We start from the raw sequence: 14,445 nt of genomic DNA, 5'->3' as shown, positions 1-14,445 counted from the left end.
AAGTTAGAATGTTCACAATTTATGCCCTGCCTATAAAAGTAGACTCAACAAGAAATTATTATTGCTCCTTTGTTGATCTCCTCTTCTGCTTCACCATCCTTTTTATGAGGATCTACATGTAAACTCCTCTCAAAGTTTAATGTATCATTAAAACTAGAGCTGGTCTTTGTAGAATGTTAGAAGGTACTTTCTGTGGCACAACAATCTACTGATGCTGTTTTTAGGAGATTTTACTTACTGCCTCAAAGCATGCAGTCCGGAATAATTACCTTCTGAATAGGTGGAAGTCTTCTACTCTCTCGATGCACTGCTTCTAGGGTTTCAATGTGCATAGCTACAATTCCTGGGATGAGTCAGAGAATTAAAAATAGAAGAGTACCAAACAAGTAGAATTAAAACAAATTCTGGATATTTTAGAATTGAAAACTAATCTGAGTTTGGTGGTTCTTCAAAAAGCTAAACACAGAATTATCATATGACCCAGCAATTTCACTCCTAGGCATATACCCCAAAGACTGAAAATAAAACTCAGACACTTGTGTATGAATATTCATAGTAGTACTATTTACAAGAGCCAGAAGGTCACAACAATTCAAGTGTCCATCAACAATGAATGGATAAAGAAAATATGGTATATCCATATAACAGAGTATTATCCAGTCATAAAAGGAATGAAGTCACAATACCTGCTACAAACGTGGATAAACCTTGAAAACATTATGCTAAAGGAAATAAGTCAGACACAAAAAGACAAGTATTATAGGATTTTACTTATATGCATTATCTATAATAGGCAAATTCATAGAGATAAAAGGAATTAAGAGGCAACCAAGGGCCAGAGTGGAGAATGGAAAGCTATTGCTTAATGGGTACAGAGTGTCTGTATGGGGTGATGAAAAAGCTTTGGTAATAGACAATTGGTAGCAATTGTACAGCATTGTGAATATAATTTATGCCACTGAATTTTACACTTAAGAAAGTTTAAAATGGCAAATTTTATGACATATATTTTATACAATTTAAAACTATTTGGAAAACAAATCGAACCAAAAATAAACAGCATGACTAAGCTAACTGGAAGCCAAGTGCTATGCTGGAAAATGACCCATAAGAATAATCCTTATTCAATTATTTCTAACACTCTGGTTCTCTGATGTCTGCAAAGTGATTACCTGGTATCATGCAATGCAGGCTCTTGATATGATCCTGAGTAACTCCACTCTCCGTACAAACTTTGTCAATAAACCGAGTAATGAAACGCACAACAGAATTGGCAATGTCATTATTCTCTGAATCTTCAAACCCACTTTCTGTATCATAGCTCTCAGCTACACTTCCTGCAATACTAAGAAAGTCAAGGGAAGAAATCATGCTCAGTACTCAAATTTAACAAATGACCAGTATATCACGGTGACTTTGCACAGCAGTTTAAACTTGCTCAAAGGGATGTGTACTCAAGTAGAACCCTCACTTAACTCCATGACTCCTGTATAAGTGATAGTAGTGAAACACGATGTTTCGCCTGCACTTGGGAAGCTACTGTCAGGCGTTATCCTTTGGACCCAACTTAGGTGCCTTAGTCACTCACTATGTAAATCAGATCGTAGAAAATGTCATGAAAGAAAAAAAGGTATAAGAAAACGATGGATGTGCTACTTAAGACAGGAAGTCAGCAAGGTCTCTCTGGGTAGGTGACATCAGAGCAGAAAACTAAATGAAGGGATTCTTGTAACTATTTCAGGAAGAGTATCCCAGATTGCGGGAATAACAAGTACAGAGGCCCTGAGGCAGTATCATGCTTTGAATGTTGAACGGGGAGACCAGTTTGGTTGATAGAAGAGTGTAGGAAATAAAGTCTGAGCAGCAGCCAGGGCCCAGACCCTGTTAGGCCTCATGGTCTATGGGTTTCGTTTTCAGTGGTACAGGAAGTATTTAGGGTTGAGATAGTGTTAGTCGCTCAGTCGTGTCCGACTCTTTGTGACCCCATGAACTGAAGCCTGCCAAACTCCTCTGTCCGTGGGATTTCCCAAGCAAGGATACTGAGTGGGAAGCCATTCCCTTCTCCAGGGGATCTTTGTGACCCAGGGATCAAACCTGGGTCTCTTGCACTGTAGGTAGTTTCTTTACCATCTGAGCCACTAGGCAAAGTGTGAGAACACAGAATGGTTGAGGACATGATTATAGGCAAATGCAATGGGTAAGATGAAGAAAAGGAGGACCAAGAAACAAATAATCACTTTAATAAGAAAGAATCCATTAGTACTTTCCCACAGTGCTTTCTGTAATTTGCTGTGGCAGAAAGTAACTGAAAAGGCTAGATCAGTAATGGGTGAGACATTTAAAAAGTCAGAGGTCATATAAGAGAAGAGGGTATCGGAGGTAATTAAGAATAGTTGGACGTAGTCTAAGTCTTTCAATAGAGAAAAGCTGAGCAAGTCTGAAGGTGAAAAAAATGGTTAATTTTTGAAATATGTATAGCACTATTTACCCAAAATACTTCGTATTCTGTGCTAAACCAAGAAGAATAGGAGTGTCTGTGTGTGTCCACATTTCAGTACCTGTTAGTGACAATGCTGTTGCTCCCACTCTCCCAGTCTCCTGGGGCTGACGCTCTTAGGAGCTTGTTTTTACTTGAATCCAGCGGAACCAGCAGATTGACCATGAGGTTTGCAAAGTGAATGGCTTGACTAAAGACAGTGCTTTCCTCACGCTGCACCAGCTCCTGCTGAGTTGATTTACTCAGAGTAGGCCAAAGGCGTAGCTGCTCAGCTGCCAGGTCCATTGCTGTCTTCTCCTGATATTGGTCATCAGGAAGTTTATCCTAAAAACCAAACCAAACCAAAACAAAACAAAATCAAAATCTATCACTTCACATGAGCTTCAAAAAACATGGAAGATGTTTTAATAATTAATCTATTAAATACCTATGTCAGTAAAAGTGGAAATATATAAAAAAATATATAACAAGAACACAAAACTTAGTCTTCCTTTTTTCTGAGCTCCAACAGACCTTGAATGGAACCATATGACCAATCCAAGGAGACAGCAGCAAAGCACTGAGACACACACTTCTCACTGCTAACATTTCACTGCATTTACTGATACTTATCTCTGGCTCTGTCACCTTCAAGTCACCAGTTACAACAAATCATTGACCTGAAATACCTGTAAATGCTCTGGTCAAACGTGCCAGTAGCATTTTCTAATATTCTGCTCTGTTTCTTTTCTTCTGCTCTTTGGTTGAAAAAGACAGAATGACCAAAGTCACAAAAAAGTAGAGCTAGATTTCCGTGTAAATGTGGGAGTCAAACGTTATCATTAAATGGGTATACAGGTGTCCATGGGATTTTTAAGAGGGATCTCCTATAGGCTGAAGAGTTAAACAATAGCAGTAACCCACACCTGCATAGTACTTTACAGCTTGTGAACAGCTGCTATATCTATAGTCTTACTCATATCTGACCTGGGGCTCCGAGACACCCCTTTACAGAACAGAGGACACTGGAGCAGTGACATGTATTTGCTTTATGAATGTTTTGGAGATATACCAATGTTGTGCTAAGCCACTCAGTCATGTCAGACTCTCTGCGACCCCGTGAGCTGTAGCCCAGCAGGCTCCTCTGTCCATGGGATTCTCCAGGCAAGAATACTGGAGTGGGTTGCCATTTCCTTCTCCAGGGGATCTTCCTGGAGACATGGGATTGAACCCGTGTCTCTTACATCCCCTGCACTGGCAGGCAGGTTCTTTATCACTAGCGCCACCTGGGTCCCCTCATACCCATGTTAGCACTATATTTTCTTTAAAAATTATCAAAAGCACCTCACCAGGCCAATCATCTCTAGAACATGACCTCAAGCTAATACTCTTTGGATGTAGCGCAAGTTACCCTTTTACCCAAGTGCATCTGGTGTTTTGAAAGAAAAATCTGAGTTTTAAATTAAGAAAATAATGAAAACTAATTGTACAGTAATAATTTGGAATATCTGATAGATGTCAGATAGTGCTATTTGTTATTAAAAGTTTGTTCTTATCATATTCATGAGTAGACCAATAATATGGTTAAAATTACTTGAGGCATAGAAATGTATGAATATCAGGCAGTTTCAGTTAGCTATCTAGGTTCATTTATCTCACATAGTATAAGGAAAATTTAAAATGGAGGAAAGGATCAGCAGCGATGTATTAGCCTAGCATGTGGAAAAATTACTCAATAAAAAAAGCTAAAAAAAAAAAAAAAAACCCAACAAATTACTCCAAAAAATTGCTCTTAAAGTGAATCAACACTAATAATCAGCTCTTAGTGCTGCTCTAAGTTCAATTAATAAGGACAGTAATTTCTAACATTTATGATTTAGTACGTGCCAGGAACTCTTCAATGCCCTACACTTGTATTAGACATTAAAAGCTTATAATAATCATGTCTGCTCATTTTACTAATGAAGAAATAAGACACAGAAAACTAAAGTGAATTGCCTAAGATCAGACAGCTAGTGTATGACATTTCAAAATTTCAAGTAACTTTAATTTGGGCTTCCCAGGCAGCACTAGTGGTAAAGAACCCGCCTGCCAATGCAGGTAGAGAAGGCAATGGCACCCCATTCCAGTATTCTTGCCTGGGAAATCCCATGGATGGAGGATCCTGGTGGGCTACAGTCCATGGGGTCGCGAGGAGTCGGACACAACTGAGCGACTTCACTTTCACTTTTCACTGTCATGCACTGGAGAAGGAAATGGCAACCCACTCCAGGTTGTTGCCTGGAGAATCCCAGGGACGGGGGAGCCTGGTGGGCTGCCATCTATGGGGTTGCACAGAGTTGGACACGACTAATGTGACTTAGCAGCAGCAGCAGCCAATGCAGGAGACATAAGAGATGCAGGTTTGACCCCTGGGTTGGGAAGATCCCTGGAGGAGGGCATGGCAACCCACTCCAGTATTCTTGCCTGGAAAACTCCCTGGACAGAGGAGGCTGGTGGGCTATAGTCCACAGGGTGGCAAAGAGTCGGACACGACTGAAGTGACACAGCAAGCAACTTTAATTTGACATTTCTTCAAGAAGTTAATTGTACAGAGACATCTGCCTAGGTATTTTACATTGACTCATTTCAACTTCCTATAATTGTTTCCAGGGAATTCTTATTAAAATATAATTAAACAATTCTAGTGCTACAGAACTGTTCAGTTCAGTTCAGTCGCTCAGTTGTGTCCGACTCTTTGTGACTGCATGAATCGCAGCACGCCAGGCCTCCCTGTCCATCACCAACTCCCAGAGTTTACTCAAACTCAGGCCCATTGAATCGGTAATGCCATCCAGCCATCTCATCCTCTTTCGTCCCCTTCTCCTCCTGCCCCCAATCCCTCCCAGCATCAGGGTCTTTTCCAATGAGTCAACTCTTCGCATGAGGTGGCCAAAGTACTGGAGTTTCAGCTTCAACATCAGTCCTTCCAATGAACACCCAGGACTGATCTCTAGGATGGACTGGTTGGATCTCCTTGCAGTCCAAGGGACTTGCAAGAGTCTTCTCCAACACCACAGTTCAAAAGCATCGATTTTTCGGCATTCAGCTTTCTTCACAATCCAACTCTCACATCCACACATGACCACTGGAAAAACCATAGCCTTGACCAGACGGACCTTTGTTGGCAAAGTAATGTCTCTGCTTTTTAATATGCTATCTAGGTTGGTCATTACTTTCTTCCAAGGAGTAAGCGTCTTTTAATTTCATGGCTGCAGTCACCATCCGCAGTGATTTTGGAGCTCAAATAAAGTCTGACACTGTTTCCACTGTGTCCCCATCTATTTTCCATGAGGTGATGGGACCAGATGCCATGATCGTAGTTTTCTGAATGTTAAGCTTTAAGTCAACTTTTTCACTCTCCTCTTTCACTTTCATCAAGAGGCTTTTTAGTTCCTCTTCACTCTCTGCCATAAGGGTGGTGTCATCTGCATATCTGGGGTTATTGATATTTCTCCCGGCAATCTTGATTCCAGCTTGTGCTTTTTCCAGCCCAGCGTTTCTCATGATGTACTCTGCATACAAGTTAAATAAGCAGAGTGACAATATATAGCCTTGACGTACTCCTTTTCCTATTTGGAACCAGTCTGTTGTTCCATGTGCAGTTCTAACTGTTGCTTCCTGACCTGCATACAGGTTTCTCAAGAGGCAGGTCAGGTGGCCTGGTATTCCCATCTCTTTCAGAATTTTCCACCGTTTACTGTGATCCACACAGTCAAAGGCTTTGGCATAGTCAATAAAGCAGAAATAGATGTTTTTCTGGAACACTCTTGCTTTTTCGATGATCCAGTGGATATTGGCAATTTGATCTCTGGTTGCTTGGCCTTTTCTAAAACCAGCTTGAACATCTGGAAGTTCTCAGTTCACGTATTGCTGAAGCCTGGCTTGGAGAATTTTGAGCATTACTTTACTAGCATGTGAGATGAGTAGTAGGAAGTTATTATGGGGGAAAAAAATATCAGGAATCAATAAAAGAAGGATGCTCACCAGGGGGGGCTTCCTAAAGTAAACCCCAAATACACTGGTAGGAAGTGGCTAGATAATACCTGACTGAACTTCCCTTGAAGCCAGGACCCTAGCCCCACACAAATACATCTTTTTATCTTACCTTTTGCTTCAGATGCAGGGCATGATTGTCCTCCTTGGCCGAGAGATACAGGGAGCGAACCTGTTCCTGCACCGCATTATAAAAGGTTGTCTCCCAAAACTGCTGATTCGTCCAAATGGGGTGGTCCTGTACACAGGTGTAAGCAAACTGGCTGACTCCAGGGGCCAGTTTCTGTGAGAACACATAATATATATCACCATGGAGCTGACAGGGTCATGACAGTTCAGAAGGTTACAGAGGCCACAGATAATCATGAATGTGATCAAAGGATTTATCTAAACATATCTTATGGCAAAACAAGCTTAGCAATCAGCAACGTACACATTTTTAACTGGCAACTTTGGGCTTGCTATCAAATCCTTTAAAGGATCTTATCTCTTAAAAGGGACATTTTAAAATCAAAAGTATTATACGAATTAGAAAATATATGAAAAGTACCTAAACACTGTACTGTGCATATAGCAGGAAATGTAGAGTTGGGTAGTTATTACAATTAGGACATATAATAAAATCCATCACAACCTGAATCTAAAATTCCAAATAGTTCAAGATTTTTTCTACTTGGTATCAGAGTACATTTTGGTGGGGTTAGGAGGGCACTAACTGAAATGCGAGTGAGCCTACAGCTTGGCCTTACACACAGAATGAGTGCGTATCATGAACTTCCCTCCTGCCTACTCTAGCCCTTTACCTCCTTACCGAGGCTGCTGCCTGGCTCACACACTCGCCAGCAGACTGTCTAGGGCTTCCAGGGTATTTTCTGGTAACCAAGTCTGGGTGTGGGAAGGTCATCTAAAACCAAACCTTCCTTTCCAGGACGTCCTGCTGGGCTTCTAAGTAAGAGTAAACCTTACTCTGTGATTAACAACTGAGGGAAAGAAAACTAACTCTGCAGTCACTTGAGGCACTTCATAAATATACATGTCATTTAACACTAAAAATCTTGTAAGATGCATATCGTTATCGCCAAATTAAAGAAGAGGACACAGAGGTTCAAAAAGGTTTAACTGAGTGATTGCCTAAGGCCATATAGCAATTACATAAGTGGTGGAACTAGGTTTCAAGCCCAAAGTTTGTTTCCAAATCCTTTTTGCTTTGCAACCCTTTTTACTACAGCAAATTATCTTGAAAAAAAAAATGAAAGCAAATCATATATAAATTGAACAACAGTTAGTACAACTGTCTGTTATTTTAATCTTTCATTTTAGGATTTTACTACCCAGAGTAATATTCTGCCCTGAACCCTCTGATATGATCTGACTCACCTTTCCACAGCTGTTGCTTTCATTTCTGAAAGTTAAAAATGTCTCAAAGAAATCTAAATCCATTATTTTTCAGCAAATAGTTGATAATGGTCTCATTAGACAACTTTTCAGTCTATTTTATTCTTTAGAATTAATTTTTTTTCTATCAGTAAAACTAAAGTTTCTGATAATGTAAGTTTTCTTTTGAAGCAATTAGTAAGTGAATTCTTTTCTGCTGAAATGTTGGACTATCACTATTAAAGTTGCATACATAACAGTTATGTAGCAAAGAGTTCGTCCTTTTCTTAGGGATGCATAACAAATGTATAAGGTACCTGGTAAAAAATTATATGCTCAATACACATAAATGTCCTTCTTGGTCTAGAGCAGACTAAATCTTCAACTGGAATAGATACCATGCATACCATGAAATGTACTGTAGTACTCAAATAATTGGAATTGGGGTGGCTGTGATTTTTGCCTATTAGAATCTGTGTACCTCTGCATCTCATGTGTAAGTCCCTTTCAGGGCAGGCCTATTACTGTTGTTAGGATAATCATCTATTAACTCTTTTAGGCAGTCATAAGCTAGAACTGACCACGAAGCAAAGGTCAGGAAATCCTTAAGGGGAAGTTGCAAGACGTTTGCTTTTAAAACACAGCTACTCTCTACCTATGGGAAATCAGGGATAAAACGTGTGTGGTTCTGTAAATATGTAAACAGAAGCGACAGACACTGAGTCATACACTCCTTCTACACTCTGCTTGAGGATACTTGGGATGTAGGTTGCACTTCTTTTTATTTTTGCCCCAAACACTCTAAGGAATAACAGTGACCTCAGTGGCAGTACACAGACCTATTATGAAAGAGATTTTAAAGGCATAAAATTTAAACAAGGTATACTTTCCCATGAGTATAGTCAGGCAGCACCATTTCTTACAAACACAATATAACAACAGATTCTAACATTCTGGAGTTCTGAAATTATACTAACATAGATGAGCTCAGAAAAATTGAGCTTTTAATAAATCCTTATCAGTTTCTTACACAAAGTTCTTTTAGGATCATCAATACAATAAAAAAGTTATTGTAATAAATCTTTTATTACAACTTGACAGAGCTCTATAGGAATTTGAGAGTATAGTGAAGTCCTGACTTCTTTTATCATTTTTCTCTCTGATGCTGCACATTCACTTTACTTGGCATATATCAGTTATTATGTTCCTGTTTATTAAAAAACTAAAAGTGACTACGTAAAAACTTCTCTGTTTTCAACAAAAGTGGACTGCATATGTTCCAAGGCAGAAAAAGTGGTGTGAAACAGTAGCCCAAAGTGTCAGAACCCACAGCTTGTTTACTGGATGAGAATGACAGTAAGGTGAAGGGATTATAGAATATGCACTTTTTGGTAGCAAGTCAGTCACAAATGGTGCTGGCATCTGATAAATGTGTAATAAATTATTAATTCCCAAATACTTAAAACATAATTTTTCTAAACACGAAATTTGCTTCTTTTCTTTGTGGTTTCCTGCCATGTCTTCTCAAGCGAAAGCAAGGAGCACTTTGATGTTTGAATGGGCAAGACCATTGCACTGATGGGCAGGTATGTTCTGAGGACCAGCAGAGGGCAGTAGCACCTTATTCTGTCTAAATTCCATGAGGGCTTTTAAAATAGGATTTGAAAAAAATGGAGCTCTACAGCCTGACTGGGCTAGAAAGTTGGGTGGAAGAAGAATACTGTGTGTTCTCTCTGTACATATGAGAGATCTCATAAAGCAAATGGATTTTCCCAAGGTCACATAGCAAGATGTGTAGAAGAGAAGGAAATAGAGATAAAGTTTTCCATTATTTTATGTCATTTCTGTACGATACAAAAATTAAGATACTCTACCAAATAAAATTATAATCATCTAGAGAAAGATACAATAATACTGCTCAGGGATTCAGATTCAGTATATCCTGTGATAGTAGTTTCAGTCAACAAAGAAAATAACCACCTGTGGAGAAAAGTACCTCATGATTCTAATCACTTCTTTGGTTTGAGAAAAAGGCAAGAGGATTTCTCAAATTGGTCCATATGCCAGCTTCATGACCTTTTAATTTACAACACACGAGACTCAATCCATACTGAAGGTCTGAGGGTGATGGTGGTGGTAAGGAATACTATTGTCAAATGATATCTTTCTTCTTCTTCAAATCTGGCAACAATATTTACTTTACATTTCATAATTCTTATGATTTTATCCTAAAGAAACAAGTGATATTTTGCCATGTAATTTCATGAGATGTTTAAAAATGTGTTGACTTATTTCCTTATCTAGGAAAAAAACAGCTCTGAAGGTACTAGATTAAGCAATGCCATTCATTTTTTCACAGAGCATTCAAAGGAAACCCAGCATGGGACAGGATATGGAGAATAAACTTCATGGGGCTTACCAACCAGCAGACTAGATTCAAATCCAAATAGATGCATACAAATCCTCTCAGATGAGTTGGTCAAGGGAAGGTTAAGATATCAGTATGAGAGGCCAGTCTAAGGCCTGTCTGGTTAGATATGTTTGCTCTCCAGGCCCAAGCTCAGAGGGAAACCAGATTCCAGGAGAAAAAGTGCCTGGGAAGATTGAGTCCATAAATATTAATAGTCTTAAATAATAATTAGAATACAAAGAGTCACTGTTTAAATTGTTGGGTATTTCTTATCCAGTTCTGGACACTATAATACAAGAGTACCTCACTGCACAATTCAGGGTTGGTGCCAGTCAGTCCTTTTATGATTCTACACTGGCTTAATGAAGCCCACATATTAAGTCACTTTAAGAATTAACTTCTGAATGTATTCTGATGAACTTTGGAAATGCTTAGTCTTGACAGACAAAAGGAAGACAGAAATGGGAAAAGTGTGTATCTAAAACCTCTATTTATCAACTCTTAGCCACATCTTAACACATTTGCTTTTGTGCATTATTTTTTTAACAAGAGACATACAACATTGTAGATTTGATTGAAACTCTTCATTCCATTTCTCTCCTATCTGAAAGGTAACAATGATCCTGAATTATTTTTCATTCCCATTTATGTTTTTATACCTGTTTGTATCCATAAAGAAGATATAGGATTACACTGCAGGTTTCATCTTATTCCTTACTAATCTTTTTCAAAATATACAGTTTATATTTCATTGATTTATATAATATTTAATTAAACTATATAATTAATTGGGACAAAATATCTGGCTCTTTATATACATACAACTCAGAAGGGACAGACAGCAGCGTACAAGAAATGAGTATTTAGAATATCGTGTTCATTTGTGAGTGGAGTTTACAGAAAGGTGAGTAATCAAATAATTAAGAGGATGTAATGTGAGAATCTACTATAGTTTTCCCTTGATACTGAGCAGTGCAAGTAACTTTAAATGCATAATCATACAAACTTCTCCTGGAGTCCTTAGAAGATCCAAACACACAATTTCTACACAAGAAATATATTCATTCGCAGCACTGCCCAGTATTTATTTGATGTGCCATTGTCAGTAGTTGGAATGACAGGGTTGAAGTCCTTAAACCATGTATCCTTTTAATGATTCTCTGTATTAAGATGCTTAGCAAATACTGACATACTGAGAGAGAAGATGAATCAATTTCTTTCCTTTGTTGTCCAAAATTTAGTAGAACCCAAATACGGTGTTGTCAAGTCCTTTGCCTGGGTTTAGTAGTCCTAAAAACACAAAACAGGATGCAAATCCCTGCTCCTTTTTGGTAGGTTTTGAAACTTTATATAAGCAGTATCATCTTGTGTCTTATTCTGCCACTTGGTTTTTTACATATTATGTTGCTAGACTTATTAAGGCAATAAATAATAATTCTTATAACTAACTTGTACTGGTGGTTTCTCACTATATATATTTATGAAATTACTTAGTCCTTAATAGCAATTTTACAATCTACTGTGTGTGCATGCTATCTTTCCCACCCAGGGATCGAACCTGCATCTCCTGTGTCTCCTGCATTGCAGGCGGGTTCTTTACTGCTGAACCGCCGGGGAAGCGCCACAACCCACTGAGATAAATACTATTATTACCCTTGTTTTAAAAGGGAAGAAACTGAGGCACAGAGAAGTTAAGTAAATTGTCCAAGAGAATATTGCCAGGAAATACTGGAACCAGAGCTGGGATTCAAACTCAGGTAGTTTAGCTAGAGAATTTAATTTCTTATTCATTGCACAACTTAACTGTGTGGAATTCCACTGTATGAATATATAGCATTTCCTTGTTCCTGTTAACGGATGTTTGTATTGTTTCTACCTTTTAGCTACTAGAAACAGTGGTTCATAGCAACTGTCAGCTTTGATGAATAGTTTCAGAACTATTTAATAGTACCTGGAACTACTTGAGAGGATTCTAAGGAGTATTCCCATTGTTATTTGTACAATAAACATTTTTGGGTTACTGTACACTGGTACGGTAATGAGAAATTACTTCACATAGACTTTCTACAAACCTACTGTTTGAAAACTTAATAATTCTTTAATATGAAATATCTAGTCAGTGTTTAAAATACCTTTTAAATGTTAAAAAAGTTTTCCTTTGATTTTTCCTTGTTTTTTATTTTTACTTTTTTTTTTTTTTTTAGAATCAGTTTGTTTGACTTAGGAAGGACTCAAACAAGGTGTGTGTGTGTGTATATATATATATATATATATATATGGTAGGTTTTAATCTTTAGATTTCTCTACCACCTGTCTGTCCACCTCCCCCCACACCACCCATCTGCAATCTAGTTTTTGAAGAAACTGGATCATTTGTCCAACAGAGTTTCCATCTGTCTAGTGGTTGCTGACTGTATCCCAATAATCTCATGTGGAATATTCTTTTGTCCTCTACATTTCCTACAAATTGGTAGTTGGATCTAGAAGCATGATCAGAGTCAGGCTTCACTGTTTGGCAACAATATTTCACAGATACCATTATAAGAGGCATATCTGGTTGTTTCTCTTTTTGCAGTCTTAAAGGCCATTGACAGTCAATGCCTGGATTCATTAATCATTAGGAGCAATAAAATACTGATATTCTCATTCCACCATTACTTTCTCACTTACTGTTGTTATTGTTCAGTTGCTAAGTTGTGTCTGACTCTTTGTGATCCCATGGACTGCAACATGCCAGACTCCTCAGTCCTTCATCATCTCCTGGAGTTTGCTCAAATTCATGTCTATTACGTAGGTAATGCTATCCAAACCTCTCATATTCTTGCTGCCCCCTTCTCCTTTTGCCTCCAATCTTCCCCAGTATCAGGGTCTTTTCCAATGAGTCAGTCCTTCACCTTAGGTGGCCAAGGGATAGGAGTTTCAGCTTCAGCACCAGTCCTTCCAATGAATATTGGAGTTGATTTCCTTTAGGATTGAGTGGTTTGATTTCCTTGCTGTCCAAGGGACTCTCAAGAGTCTGCTCCAGCACCACAGTTCAAAAGCATCAGTTCTTTGGCACTCAGTGTTGTTTCTGGTCCAACTGCCACATCTGAACATGGCTACAGGAAAAATCATAGCTTTGACTATATGGTCTTTTGTCAGCACAGTGATATCTCTGCTTTTTAATACACTATGTAGGTTTATTATAGCTTTCCTTCCAAGCAGCAAGAGTCTTCTAATTTCAAGGCTGCCATCACCATCTGCAGTGATTTTGGAGCCTAAGAAAACAAAAAAAAAATTCCCACTGCTTCAACTATTTCCCCTTCTATTTTCCATGAAATGATGGGACCAGATGCCATGATCTTAATTTTTTCATGGTGAGTTTCAAGCCAGTTTTTTCACGCTCTTCTTTCACCCTCATCTAGCGGCTCTTTAGGTCCTCTTCGCTTTCTGCCATTAGAGTGGTATTATCTGCATATCTGAAGTTGTTGACGTTTTTCCTGGCAATCTTGATTCCAGCTTGTGATTCATCCAGCCTGGCACTCCACATGATGTACTCTGGATATAAGTTAAATAAGCAGGGTGACAATATACAGCCTTGTCATACTCCTTTCCCAATTTTGAACCAGTCAGTTGTTCCATGTCTGGTTCTAACTGTTGCTTTTTGACCTACATACAGGTTTCTCAGAAGACAGGTAAGATGGGTTGGTATTCCTATCTCTTTGAGAATTTGCCACAGATCGTTGTTATCCACACAGTCAAAGGCTTTAGCTTAGTCAATGAACAGAAGTAGTTGTTTTTCTGGAATTCTCTTGCTTTTTTCTATGATCCAATGGACGTTGGCAATTTGATTTCAGGTTTCTCTGCCTTTTCTAAACCCAGCTTGTACTTCTGGAAGTTCTTGGTTCATGTACTGCTGAAGCCTAGCTTGAAGGATTTTGAGAATCATTTTACTAGCATGTGAAATGAGCACGATTGTATGGTAGTTTGAACATTTGTTGGCACTGCCCTCTAGCTTCTCTTTAGATCATATAAATCTTCCTCACTTATTAGCTAGGATATTTATATAAAGAAAAACTTCCCCTCATCAGTTGTTTGGAGACCCAAACATATAGTCTACATTAAAAAGTAGGATAAATATATGATTTTATCCCTTCATTTTTCAGTTTTA

General features: G+C 38.5%; 1 protein-coding gene across 1 annotated transcript in view; it reads right to left on the bottom strand.

Annotated features, from left to right (window-relative positions):
* Positions 1-14,445, bottom strand: part of SBF2 (SET binding factor 2) — a 410,909-nt gene that overhangs the window by 79,720 nt on the left and 316,744 nt on the right. Inside the window, exons 19-22 of the mRNA XM_043481847.1 lie at positions 6,624-6,794; positions 2,559-2,821; positions 1,173-1,345; positions 270-343 (exon numbers count right to left, since the gene is read on the bottom strand). Of these exons, the coding sequence (XP_043337782.1) occupies positions 270-343; positions 1,173-1,345; positions 2,559-2,821; positions 6,624-6,794 (681 nt within the window). The remainder of the gene's footprint in view (positions 1-269; positions 344-1,172; positions 1,346-2,558; positions 2,822-6,623; positions 6,795-14,445) is intronic.

The sequence above is a fragment of the Cervus canadensis genome, chromosome 11, assembly GCF_019320065.1.
Source record: "Cervus canadensis isolate Bull #8, Minnesota chromosome 11, ASM1932006v1, whole genome shotgun sequence".
In the NCBI taxonomy this organism is placed as follows: domain Eukaryota; kingdom Metazoa; phylum Chordata; class Mammalia; order Artiodactyla; family Cervidae; genus Cervus; species Cervus canadensis.
The sequence above is the reverse complement of the archived record's forward strand: the minus strand, read 5'-3'. Positions and strand labels throughout refer to the sequence as shown.